The sequence below is a fragment of the Rhea americana genome, unplaced genomic scaffold (genome assembly GCF_003343005.1).
Source record: "Rhea americana isolate MKP2758 unplaced genomic scaffold, rheAme1 scaffold_457, whole genome shotgun sequence".
In the NCBI taxonomy this organism is placed as follows: domain Eukaryota; kingdom Metazoa; phylum Chordata; class Aves; order Rheiformes; family Rheidae; genus Rhea; species Rhea americana.
The window spans coordinates 72,436-85,449 of record NW_028186598.1 but is presented as its reverse complement, the minus strand read 5'-3'; the positions used below and the strand labels follow the sequence as shown (position 1 = coordinate 85,449).

At 52.3% G+C, this 13,014-nt stretch overlaps 1 protein-coding gene across 1 annotated transcript in view; it reads right to left on the bottom strand.

The window, feature by feature from the left end:
- Positions 1–13,014, bottom strand: part of LRP1 (LDL receptor related protein 1) — an 82,721-nt gene that overhangs the window by 53,468 nt on the left and 16,239 nt on the right. Inside the window, exon 7 of the mRNA XM_085316197.1 lies at positions 12,743–13,006. Coding sequence (XP_085172323.1) covers positions 12,743–13,006 — 264 coding nt within the window. The remainder of the gene's footprint in view (positions 1–12,742; positions 13,007–13,014) is intronic.

Below are 13,014 nucleotides of genomic sequence, written 5' to 3'. Positions count from 1 at the left end.
GACATGTGCACACCTGCAGCATACAAGAGAAACCAGCTGCGGTGAAATGAGCCCACAGAAAGCTTGAAAGTCAGTGCTCTGCTCGGCAGCAGTCAGGAAGAAACTGTACCTCTCCATTACTCCTAGGAGAAGGCCCTGCTCATAGGGTGCCTGGAGCAGGACATCACTCTGCTCTGCTGGAAAGCCCCTCTGAAGCAGCCACAAACCCCACCACTTCCAACGCAAAGCGCAGAGCAACTCACATGAGGTCCCCATTCACCCCTCACCAAGGCCATTTCCATGCTCGCTCTGGCATGTGGGACTGGCCAAGGAACTGAATGGAGTTCTGCTGCTGAAACATGAGAGTTGATTTAAGATTAAAAAAAAATGCATGTTCAAACATATCTTCTCAAACCAGCTTAAAATTTCTTGCTTTCAAAGCTCAGGAGGTAGAAACTCTCCTTCAGCAGAAAATGAACCCGGTTCAGCTGCAGGGGATGGGACCCCAAAAACAAGCGGGTCTCAGCTCATCTGGTGAGTGGTAGGAGGTAGGTAAGTGTCTGGACAAGACACTTGGGCTGCTGTGACCAGTCAAAGAGGAAGATGCATGGAGATCAGAGACCAGCCAGGCCAAGGTAGGCTTTAGCCAACCTACAGGTGAAGCCAACCCCCAGCTGGCGCCTGAGCTCCCTGCCGTACAGCAGCAGGCCCACACACACGAGAAGAGTCAACGGAAACAAGGTTTCTAAGGAATAAAATCTTGGAGAAGCTGCAGAATGTTTCAGCTCAAAATCGCCTCCAGAAGAGGAATGAAGGTTTGTCAGGAATGCAGTCCCCAGGGCTTCTCAACTACATTGATTTCCTACTTTCTTTTTTATATGGAATGATCCATTTGATATATTTACATAATACCATAATCTGGAGGCATTTCTGCCTCTTCCCTCTGCACACGCACACTCCCTCCCCCTTCCCCCCCCCCCCGGAGACCAAGACATTCTCTGTAAGAGCAAAATGCTTTATGGACAAACATTGCTCCTGGGGACAGTTTTTCCTAATTAACAGTACGTTACCAGGGTGCACATGGAGACAAACTCTGGCCCTGAAGGGTGCCCACAGTCCCGCTAGCTGCTGCAAGGGACAGGAACACCTCAGCCCTGCCAGCAGGCACATGCACCCAGCACCTCCCAGAGMAGGACCTGCTGGTCTCCAGAGCCACTACCCCTTGCGCCTTTACATCAACGCCGGGCAGTTTATTCCAAAAATGGAAAGCTATTACAACAGCAATGGAACAASAAAACCTGGTTTCCTACAAACCCACACGTGGAGGATGAGCAGTCACAGGTGGATTCTCTGATGTTTAACAGAGGTTGTGCACATGGCCACCTCCCATCTGGGGAAGGGAGGATCTAACACAGCCCTTTTCCTTTGATCCGGCTGCCTGCTTTCAGGAACACAAATGTCCTTTGGAGCAGAAGCTGCAATCTCAAAACTTTCCCGTTTCCTTAGGAAACCAAGCTAATAAATAAATAATGAATTTTAAAAAACACCCTTGCAAGCTGTTTAGCTCGGAGCAGACAACAGCAGGGTGGAATTTGTGGCCAGTGGCCAGGACATCCAATGAGACACTCGCATGGTGCCCATGAGGCCCTGGCACCCRAGCACCAGGCGCGTGCCCATACCAGCTGCACAGGAGCTCACCCCAGGCCCCTCCGAGCCCTCTCCTGCCGGAGATGATGCCTTGCCCTCCGCCGAGCGTGGCTGCCAGGCTCTTACCCAGGCGCCACCGAGCCACAAGCAGGGCCAGCGCAAGAGGGAAATTTCAGCAGAGCCACTCAGAGCAGGGCTGCTTTTAAAGGCAGGCTGAGCATAGCTATGCTTTGATCAGAGATGGCTGTGCATCGCCCTGGCAAGGAGAGCAGCGAGACCATCTCTCCTTGGAGACACGGGAGAACAGCCGACCCCTTTGGAGAGAAGCTTGGCCCCCCAGGGTGGGCCCGCAGGTTGGGTAGCTGGTGCCTCAGCACCGATGGCAGAGCAGGGCCGGTCACTCCCACCTGGACCTTCCTCCGTTGCCCTCACTGGACTTCTGACCTCACTTCGGCGCAGCCTCATCACTGCAGGCCCAGAAGAAAGGCTCAGCTCCCTCCTCACCACGCACCGACTGCGAGCCCAAGGGCAGACAGACACAGGGAACATGGGGACGCCCGGGCTTGAGCTAACACAGCAGCCATCTCCATGCCTCAGTTGTTCCATCTCTGTGGCAAACAGCATCACAGCCATATCCTAAGATAGACAGTCAGGGGCCACACAKGCTTCCCAGTCAGCTGGGCACAACCCAACACCAAGCCAGACATGGCCTCCAATGTCCCTAAGGGAGCAGGCACYAGGTGGTATCTTGGAGACGTGTCCAGCCAGGGAATTTGTGCCTTTTCCCAGGCCCCTCTCTCCTCCTCTGGGGCCTCAGCCCAGTGGCTCCCAGCAAAGCCCAGCCATGACCCTGGGGGTGGAAGGCTGAATGGAGGACAGCCAAGGAACTGCTAATTGCTCTTCCTTAATGAGGCACTTCCAGTGGCAGGAACACAGCATGGCCAACCAGGGGCCAGGCCAGCTTTCTTCTGGGTGGACTGAGACAGACAAGTTCAAAGAGGTGGTGAGAGCCAAGGAGGCCTTTACGGGATGGTTTTTCTTGGAGAGGAGAGGATTCAACAAGAGGAAGACGGGACAAGGTCCAGGCCAGGGCTGAAGCCRGTCCGGCTCGCGTGTGCATGCGGCAGGAGGCAGCCCAGCACCGGCAGCAGCTCGCAGGGATGAACAGGCTCCCTTCCCTTTTGAAAGCCAAACCTTCTCTCCATGCACCCCCACTGTCATGGAAGTTCATTTCACTCTTATTATCAGCAATCTGGAAAKGGAACTCAGCCCCAAGGGGTGAGTCACGGGACCAGGCCACCAGCCACTAGCCAGGGACCACACCGTGACGAGGGCAGGCTGGCTGCTCCCTGTTGCTGACCAGGGCCCCTCGCCAGCATGCACGGCCAGTGCATGCAGTCCCTGGCTGCAGCCAAGCCTTTGCCAGGGTGCCGCAGGCCGATGCCTCCCGGCACCAGGCTTTGACAGCTGTCTAACAAGGCCATCGTCCCCTCCCAAGACTGAGGCTCGTGAGTGACCTGAAGCATTTTTGCTTCCTCCTTCCTTTTTTCCTTCCTCTACGTAATAAAAACTCAACAGAGTGTGTTTCAGCCAAACCTGCGAGCTGGCCGCCCGCCAGGAAGAGAGCTGGAGCAGCTGAGTGCTGGGCTGCTGCTCCCCAGCCAGCAGGGCAGCGGGGCTCTTCCTCCCTGCTCAGCCACGCCGARCCCAGAGGGATCCGAGCAGCAGCACGGAGCAGCAAGGAAAAGAGGCACTGGATGTGGCAAAGCCGTGTGGAAAGCCTGGTGTTTGGGCAAAAATGCAGGCAAAGCCCATCCACAGCTCTCACCCTTGGGAGAGCGTGATGCCCTGTGCATGAGGGTGCTCTRCACCTGCGCCGGAGAGAGCAGGCTCCCATCCCTTCGTGAGCATGGAAAAGGCCTCGTCTCCCAGCCTTCCAGGCAAAAGTGCCTCTGCACTCTCTCTTTGCCATCGCTGCCGATCTCTTTCCCAAGCCACCAGCCCACAGTGCTGCCCAGCTAATTGCAGCCTGTACCTGTGCACGAATCCCCATCTCCGTCCTCTACTCACATTCCCAGGGAATCTCCCGCAGATCTCAGCGGGATCTAGGCACAAAGGTCAGAGCTCTCTAGGGGCCTTTTACAGCAACTGTCCTCCTTTGGAGGAGGGACGTGCACGAGGCTGCACAAACCCAGGAAAGGCACCTCACCTCCCGCCAGACAGGAGGAGCGAGCCGTCAGCTCCAGAAATGCCACCGGCCCCGGTGCTCAGCCCTGGGGGCTGCTCAGCCCTTGTTCCTGCACCGCGCCGCCACCGCGCCGCCACCACGCCTGCTGGGGCTTTATCCCCCTTTCACACACCAGCAAACGCAGAAGGGGAACCAAAGCCAGCAGTGCTGGCTAAACACAGGGAGTGGCCGGGGTGGGCAAAGTTCCTCCTGACGCCACATGCCAGGCACTGCTGCAAATCCCCATCCTGCCCCAGCTCCTCACCTCCCTCTCCAAATGCAGCCACCCTGCTCCTCGTGCACCCCGGAGCCCCTCCGGGCCACGCATGGCCCCATCAGCACAGGGGAATGATGCGGCAGCACGTGCAGGCTGAGCACATCAGCCTGCGACTCAGTGGCAGGTGAAGAGGGAAGAGAAAAAGATGCATCATGCGCTCTTAGGAGTCGCTGGTATGAGAACAGTCAAACAGTTAAACAAAAAGAAAGGAATCAGCAGATGAAGTTACCAATCATCCTGCTCTACTGCCAAGTGAGTTCACATCGGAGCCTCTTTCTTGGCTAGGATGAGGCAGCAGGGAAGAAAAACAGCTTTCCATGCAAAGTGGGGAAAGAAATGTACTTGGATTTCTCTGCAGACCAACAGCTCCCTGAAATCAATTTGTCCCAAACTCTACAGCTTTTCTGCTTGCTGGCAACAGAACAGGTCATTATGTGCAACGGGGCTGAAATGGAGTCAAGGAAAACAGCCTCCTAGACAGGCTTGTTTAGATAGATGCTGCCCAGGAAGGTATTTTAATAATGGCCAGATTGCTATCGTTTAAGGTTTATAATGCACTCAGGATCATGCGTCATGGTATTTCAAACCCCTTCCTGGGGGCTTGTTTTATAAAAGAAAGAAGGAAAACAACAAACCTTAAACCTAAGAAAAATAAATCAAGAAATCTCTGCAGCCTTTTCCCAGAAATCCTGGCAGCGTCGCACCAAGGAGCCGACATGCCAGCGCGCTCTGCCGGGCCGCCAGCCCCGACCACTTCCCCTGCCCAGCGTCAGGGGCACCAGCAAATCTGCAGCTATGGGCCCTGTGCCCCATGAAGTCTTCCTTCTATAGGGAAAAGTGCTCAGAAGCCCTTCCCAATGCTGTCTTAAGAAGAAAAACAAAACCCCAGATACCTAAAGTCCCAGGGCCGTCAGTTAGGTGTATTGACATCAGCAATCTACTCGCACAAAAAATACAGTCAGTGAAACAAGCATTGGAGCTGCAGAGTCACCAGCTGTGACTGTGCAAAAGTCAGGAATCATAGAATGGTAAGGTTGGAAGGGACCTCTGCAGATCATCTAGCCCAACCSTCAGCATAGCCCATACAGGGATTGAACCCATGACCTTGGCACTAGCAGCACCACACTCTAACCGAGCTAAACCTGAGTTGTCCCAGAAAGCGAAAAGAAAGAAAAGAGGGGGGAGGAGGAACAGGGAAGGAGAGAATCACCATGAGATCCCTTGAGAAACTCAGTTTTTAGGTCTCCTGACACATGTTTTCGAGTATTTTTCCATAGCAAAAGCAAAGCAATCTTCCCTTTTCTTGAAAGCTGAGCTGCACTTGATCACATCCCTGCAAGCTGACACAACACTTGCAATAAAAGCCTCAAAGGCTGGGAGGCTGCTGCTTTTGGGTCAAATTGCTGCCAATTAACATTGTCCTTTATAGGCTTTTAAGGACTGCTCCTAACAGAACTGCCCTGTTTTGATCCTAATCTCTTACCACTAGAGCATTTTGCACAAGCCACAGAGAGGGATTATAACTTTCTTGTTTTACCTGTGAAGAACTGAGGCACAAATTTGATTTAAGGTCACACAAATCTGACCGCAGGCCTGAACCGTGTTCCCTTCATCCCTTCTGTGTCCCAGCCCCTACGACAGCGGCAGACACAGCAAAAGCAGCTGCAAGCGCCCGGCACGCTCTGCAGAAGGTGTCCGAGCACTGAGGACGGGGACTGTTGGAGGCAGCYGGCTCTCTGAACAGACTGGAAGCACAAATAGCAGCAGCAAAGTTATAATCAGGATAACCACCGTCATTCTACAAGTCAGCCAGTGCCTGCCGCCTTCACACCGCAGAGCTAAGGCTGCAGAATTAGTGACGGGGGGGGGAGGGAGATGGGGGGACAGGAGCCATGCAKCCCCATCGTCTGCCACGGCACGGCCGGCCTTGCCCCACGGGATGCAGAGCAACTCCTGGACCAAGAGCACCCATCCCCCCAACACTGCCTGCTGTTGGCTCCGCTCAGACCCTCCTGCTCCACAACGAGCAGAGCAGCTGAGGCAGTTGTGCTTGCAAGCAGGAGAGGCCAAAGCTGAGGCCACTCTATTGCAAATAAATAATCCGCAACTGCCTTTGCCAGGACGCAGGAGCACAGCTTGTGCCTGAGGAATGTGGAGGCAAGCATTAGCCTAGGAGCGGGAAGCCAGGAGCATAGGGAGAGCATTAATTATAAAGTTCTCCAAAGCCAGCCTGCCGCTAAATTGGGAGAGTTTAGCAGCATTTAGCGGCATAAAAACCTGAAAGCAGATTGTTCATGTTTTGTTTTGCTTTGAAATTCTTTGGAAACTCAGCTCCAAACAAACGAGAACATTGTCTCAGCAAACACGTGAAGACTGGAATCTGCTCAAGAAAACCCACGGGACTGGAAGGTCTCAAGAAGGCCAGGGATTAGCTGCCAAACAAGGTGGCCCTGTTCAGGCCATGCAGTTGCCGGCCAGCCACGGCAGAGTGGCACCTACTGCCCACCTGGCTGCAAAGCCAAGGGCTGGGGATGGCTCGCAAGCTTCCCAGCACTGGACAGGCTTTGCTCTGGAATGAAATCACTCAAGTCCATGATTGCAAGAGGAACTGAGCCCAAGGAGCAGGCTGTCGACAGAGTTTGGAAAGAGCCGCCAAGCCCCATGCAAACAGCTCGCAGCTTCCACCATGGTCACACCAACAGAGGATGAGCAGCATGGGCCACAGAAGGGGGTTGGAGACAGCAGCAAAGAAAATTGGTGGCAGAGGAAGGGACTAAAGTGAGATCTCCTGCATCCCAGCAAGGTGCTGTTCTTGCTGCCCCATGCTTCCTCTACCTCAGAGCACTGCGGAGCTGAGACTGAAGTGGCAACACCACTCTGCAGATCTGAGCCGCATCTGCACATGCACAGCCCCTCCAGGACCTGCCATTTCAGGAAATGCTCCTAAGCTGGGAGGTGAGGAGGGAACAAGCAGGTTGCATGGGCTAACTCATTCCATKCAGCTCCATCTTAGGCGGTGAGCTCAACTCCAGAAAAATCAACAGCCAGACTAGACACTGGCCTGACTGTTTAAATGGAGGAGGAAAACCTCTCCAAGCTGTGGAAAGCAGTTCTTCCCCTGCACACACACACACACACACTCCTTTTTGTCCTCAAATGTGAGCAAGATATTCGATGCCTGCCAGGAGCTTCCCTGATTAGAAACAGAACTGGAATTTTCACACACAGCAGAAGAAAGAGAGAAAAAAAGAGAGAGAAAAGGGAAAGGGAGGAAAGAAGAAACAAGTTCTTTTTTTTTTTTTTTTCAGTTTCATATTCACAGGAAGGATAAATCCATCTGAGTGGTGCAGGAGTTGTGCAAGCACAAGTGACTCATACCCTGTCCCTGGTTCAGACGAAACTGGGAGAGGGAAGTGGAGAGGAACGACCCCTGGCACATGCTGCAAATGCAGAGAGAGAAGAGGGAGCAAAAGCCTCTGCTCGGCTACAGCAATTTGTTGCTGATCCTCAACACTCCTGTGGTGACTTTGGGGATGGAATCTCAGCAGCGCAGCAGCTGATGCAGAAGCATGCCTGGACAAGGACCTGGGGCACCAGCAAGACCCTCATGGGAGCACCCAAGGAGAGCTTGGGAGACTGGAGAAGGTCACTAAGCCAACAGGCTCTGACAGCAGGAGAAACCTGGGGAAGAAGGGCTGGGAAGGCCCTGCCTGGCCAAACTCCAGCCTGCAAGGAGGAGCCACACATTTCCTACATCTCACCTGCAACTGGGTTTTGCTGCTTCTTAAACACCCGACACGGATTGCCTCTGACCAGCACTGGCAATGCCACCCAGCCCAACAGGTCCTGCGCAAGTCTACACAGGGAAGGTCCCCAGGGCTTCCCAGTCGCTCAGTGGCTTTGACTGATAGCAAAGAAAAACAATTCAGTTATTAAAAATGCAAAACCTTGTTCTGGAAGATAAAGCGGTGTAAGACTTCTCCAGCCTATGACTTTTAGAGCATGTCCCTGGAATAAGACTGAGGGTAGCGAACAGGCCAGCTCAGATCCGCTGAGAAAATCAGTGCTTGTGAGAAGTGTCCAAGGGGCAGGGCAAATCTAGGAGCCGAAGCACAGTAACCATGAACAAGCAGATCTTTTCCCAAGGCTTCTGGTGAAATAAAGGTTTCAGCAGTGCAAGGCACAGGGGAACGGCAGAGCTTCAGAGTGCGGCAGGTCTTGCCAAGCTCTGCTAATAGCACTCATTTAACACCTCTCCCATAGCACAAGTGACACTAATCTCTCTGCAGGAATGAAGACGGGGTGGGGGGGGGAAGGCATGAAAGCACCGTTCCTATCGGACTGGACTGTGAGATGTCACCATCCCAGACCTGCTGGTGACAGCTGTGAGCTGGCAATTTTCAACCCTTGAGCATAAGTCTTTCCCCATCAGATGCCAACTCCAGCCACATTGGCAGCAGGCACCAGGGAAACCTGGCTCCTGCTGTTCAGAGATAACTGCCATAAAGATGCAAATAAAGAAAGAAACCACTAACTGGATTCACAGGTCTGTCGTACTGTCCTGAAAGACAGAAGCAGAGGAATGACATTATCTCCTCATCAGAATCCCCAGTAYCAGACCCAGGGTTGGAGAAAAAATTTCTCAAACTTGTTTGCATTTATGAACAAACCTTGTTCTTTGACAGCTTTTTCCTGCAGGTTAGAAGTCCCAGACCRTACCCCATTAGAAGCCTGCTGGTAGTGCTGACAGCCCCAGCACCAGCAGCTCTCAGGGGCCAGGCACACCTTGTGATACTCATAGCACGTTCTCAGGGCTCTGTGTGTTGGCACCTCGCAACTGCCTGGAAAACAAGCCTTCCACTGCTGTGCAACCTCCAGGAAACCCCCACTCTCACCTCGGCACTCTAAGCAAACCGCTTTGGCTGTGCACTTGCAACCAAGGAGGAACACAGCTTCCCAGGGTCTCACATCAGCAGAAACACAGTGTGACTGTGTTCTGTGATGATCCAAAGGATCATCTCCTTCAGAAACAACATTAAAAAAGTAACCCTCAAACCAGCTTGGGGCAGCCCCGCTTCTAGCCTTTCTTCACTGCAGACCGTAACAAATGACACATAGCAGCCACCGCCTAGCCACTCTCGTCGTAGCTCTTTGCCACTGTGTCTGCAGGAAAGACGGAGCCAGCAGCTCCAGTCACTGCCGGATGCCCTGTCTGCACCTTCCTGGCATTCAGAGGTTATCAGGGAAGTTAATGGAGGTCATACATCAAACGCTCCCTTGAGCAAGAGGGAAGATCTCCTGGGAGATGCACAGAAGTGGCATCCTTGCTTTTCCCAAGGTGCTTTGGGTTTTTATTGCTAGTGCAATATTTCTAGACAACACACAGGTCTTTCCAGGCAGCCCACATCCACTGCAGCACAGTCCACAGCTGGGAGGGCAGAGAAGACAGCAAATGACACAACCACACAACAAGTCCAGGAGTTAAAGCCAAAACTTAGAACCGAAGTGTCCCGTTTCTTGCTTATTCTCTCTCCCTCCAGCCCCATCCTCGAGACYCACTCTCTCTAGATCCAGGATTTCTGCTCAAGGCAAAGCAGATGAGATGGTAGCTGTTTGCACATATCCAGCAGCAATGGGACAGCGCAGAGGAGCCGCTGGCGCGCTTTTCCTCTGCAAACAGGACCGCTCCCTTCATCCCAGGATAAAGACAGGCATTTTCCAATCCAGATAAGCTGAATTCTTCCCACCCTGAGCTGTCACAACAGATCAAGAAGCCCAGTCGTGCAAGGCACCTTTTCTTGTTTGGACTTGAACACAGTCCTGTTATGAGCTCCCTTCCCCACTTGACCATAATTATAAGGTCATGTCTCAAAAGATTAACTTCCTAGAGCTAGAACAGCTGAGAAAATTGCCCCAAAAAGCCTGCCAGGCAGAAGATCTCATTTGAGTGTCAGGGAGGGGCAGCACAGTTAGCACTCTGGGTCCTAATCCTGCGCTGTCACCCAACCGCTGCATGTTCTTGGTCAAAGTGATCTCTCCTGAGTCTCAGTCTCACCTCTGATCTGCCAAGGACTTCCTGGTTTCCAGGGTAAGGGAATCACAGAAGCAGAGTGCTCAAAGGAGCAATCACCATCTCACTGAACAACAATTGAGAGGGAACTGRAGCCAGAACTGAACCATCAGGAGGGATTCATTGAGCCATTCCAGGACACAGAAACATCTCAACAGCCAAGGGAGGTGTCTCAGCTTCAACAGCTGCCTCTGAGGACAACGTGGGTAAACCTCAAAGCAAGCTGCAGTGAAGCCACCTTGATTCAAGAGCACAATTACAATATCTACAGCTGCCAGAACCTTTAACACCTTTAACCTTGCATAGGCTAACGCCAAGTAAAAGCACCCAACAAAGTCTCAAAACAATGGATATTTGCAGTGTGGAGACCTGGACAAATCAGACTGCTAAAGAAATGCACACAGATTAACTTTAGAAACACCCAAAACCTCCCATCTGAAACTCAGCTGAGTTGGGGAACTCCCCGAATGAAAGGGAGAGGTGCTGGGGATGCTGTGGAGGCTGCGGGGAAAGTTACTGCTCCTGCTTTTACCGGGACGGGAGCATAATAACAGTTTCCCACAAGACTGCACCCAATATGGGCTGTTTGGGAGCTCTGAGATAACAGCAGGCCTCCTGCCCACATTCCCCCGTAGAGGGTGTCCTGGCACAGCTCGAGCTGAGACAGATGGCAGCAACCCTCCCAGGGAGAAGCTGCTCAGCTCTTCCCATGGGCAGGACAGTGGAGGCACCTGGCTCACCCTTGTCAGGTTATCACATCAAGTCTGCGGAGAGCTTCATCAAGTGTTTATTTACCTTGGTGATGTAAGCTCTTCCCCCAGGGATCCAACCTGGATCACCCAGGGAGTCTACAGCAGAACAGCAAATTGAACAGAGGCAATACAAAATGGAGGTGGGCCACAGCCTTAGACCATCTTTTCCCTGGACCCAGTGGTTGCCCACCCACGGCTCATGAATCACATGCGATCCACCAACTAGGGCCATGGTTGCAACTCACAGTTGCAGGAAATTAAAGCGTTAAAATGGAGCTTGAGTGGAAGAGGCACGTTGACCAGAACGCTGCCATCAGACCACAGCAGGAGACCAAAGGCCTTCAAACTAAACTTGAGGATGCCTTAAAACAGGAGGCAAAAAGAAAGAACATGTAAAACTAGAGCTTCTTAAACCATCAAGAGGGAAAAACAGAAAGCAGAGCCTAGCCTTGTCCTGACTAATTTCAGGCTATCGCCTCCAAGAGCAGTGAGGCCTCTCCCTAAAAATACATACTGCCCTAAAAATACACAGTGCAAGCTTAAATTAACTGAACTGCACACACCCTTAGCACTGCACTGCAGCTGGAGCTTGCTGAACCCCTGCCTGTCCAGATCTGCAGGGCGGGAAGGTTCAGAAGGTCTCCGTCAGCCTCTTTGCTCGTGCTCTATGCTTCAGTCAGGATTTCAGCTGCTTTTCCCCTTCACAGCCAGGTTACTGTGCCTTCTCCAGAGGCACTCCCACTGGCATGTCCTTACCTCAATAATCCACTAAGGATTTTTATTCATTTGCAAAGATCAATTCGTACACATTCATCTCGCTTGCTATGTTGAATACTGTTCACTGCACAAATACACCCTCATATCCACGAAAAGGGGGATTCCTATAGCGTGAGGCACTGCACAAAGCAAAAGATGGTCTCCATCTGAAAGCACTCCTCATTTCAACAGGCAGAAAGACAACAAGAGGAAGACACCAGGGAAACTGAGGGCTGCTGAACCACCTCCCCTCTGAGATCATAGCTTCTTTTCTCATCCTATCTGTTCTGCATGGTGCATACCCTAGAGCGCAGAAGCCCTCAAGCCCACGGCTTTCTGCTTTGGTCCTTTAACAGGCAGAGGTTCTCAAGAGAGCAACACATAGGTATTCATGCATTAAGTCTTCTCCTGCACATTTCCCAGCAAAGGCCTGAATCAAAGCACTCTGAAACCCCAGCAAATAATTTTCTTTCTCTTTTCTGAGTGCTGAACTGGGACCAGCAAGCCCAAACAGGAGACTATGCTGTAACCACACTTGTTACAGCCAGGGAGACACAAACAGAATGAAACCACCATCTGCTACTTACTGCCAGTGACTCATTCAGCCTCCTGAGGGGAGGCACTTTTTGGTTGAGATTTTGTTCTCAATCACTTCTTATGGGCGGAGAACCAAAGCCTATTTCAGCAAGAGGAACATAGGGCTAAAATCAAAAGAAAACGACAAGAGTTCTCCCCCACCCCACCACACAGGTATTATCTCTGCTCCTCACTGTATCATTTTTTCCTCAAATACACACCCAAAGAAACCACAAGACTTACTAGAAATAATAATAAGAGGGATGGAAAAGGAAAGCCAAAATCTGCAACTAGAACAAGGAAGAAAAGTCTGTGCTGAAGCTCTAGGTAGCTGTCTCCATGGAAAACTACCTCCCACCAAAACACAGTCCTGCTTCAGCCACCTCCAGCTCAGCTGCCAAAAGAGGTATGGGACTGGGGGAGCAAGGGCAGAGCTTCGAAGAGGAGCAGGCACTCACGGTGTAGGCTGAGGGAGATGTTGATGGAGCGTTCTTCCACAAAGCCTTTGAGGTTGGGGATCTTGGCACACTTGAGGATGGTCTGGGAGGCACTGTCTCCCACGTGAACCCAGCACACTGTGTCTTCAATGTAGTTGAAGTCCATGGCTGTGGTTTGCTTGGCACTGGTGGGGGTGATGTTGGGCACAGGGGCTCCACTCAGGTAGGTGGCCAGGATGTTCTGGGAGTTGGCAATGAGCAGCACAGGAGGACGATCCACTGGCTCTGAGAGG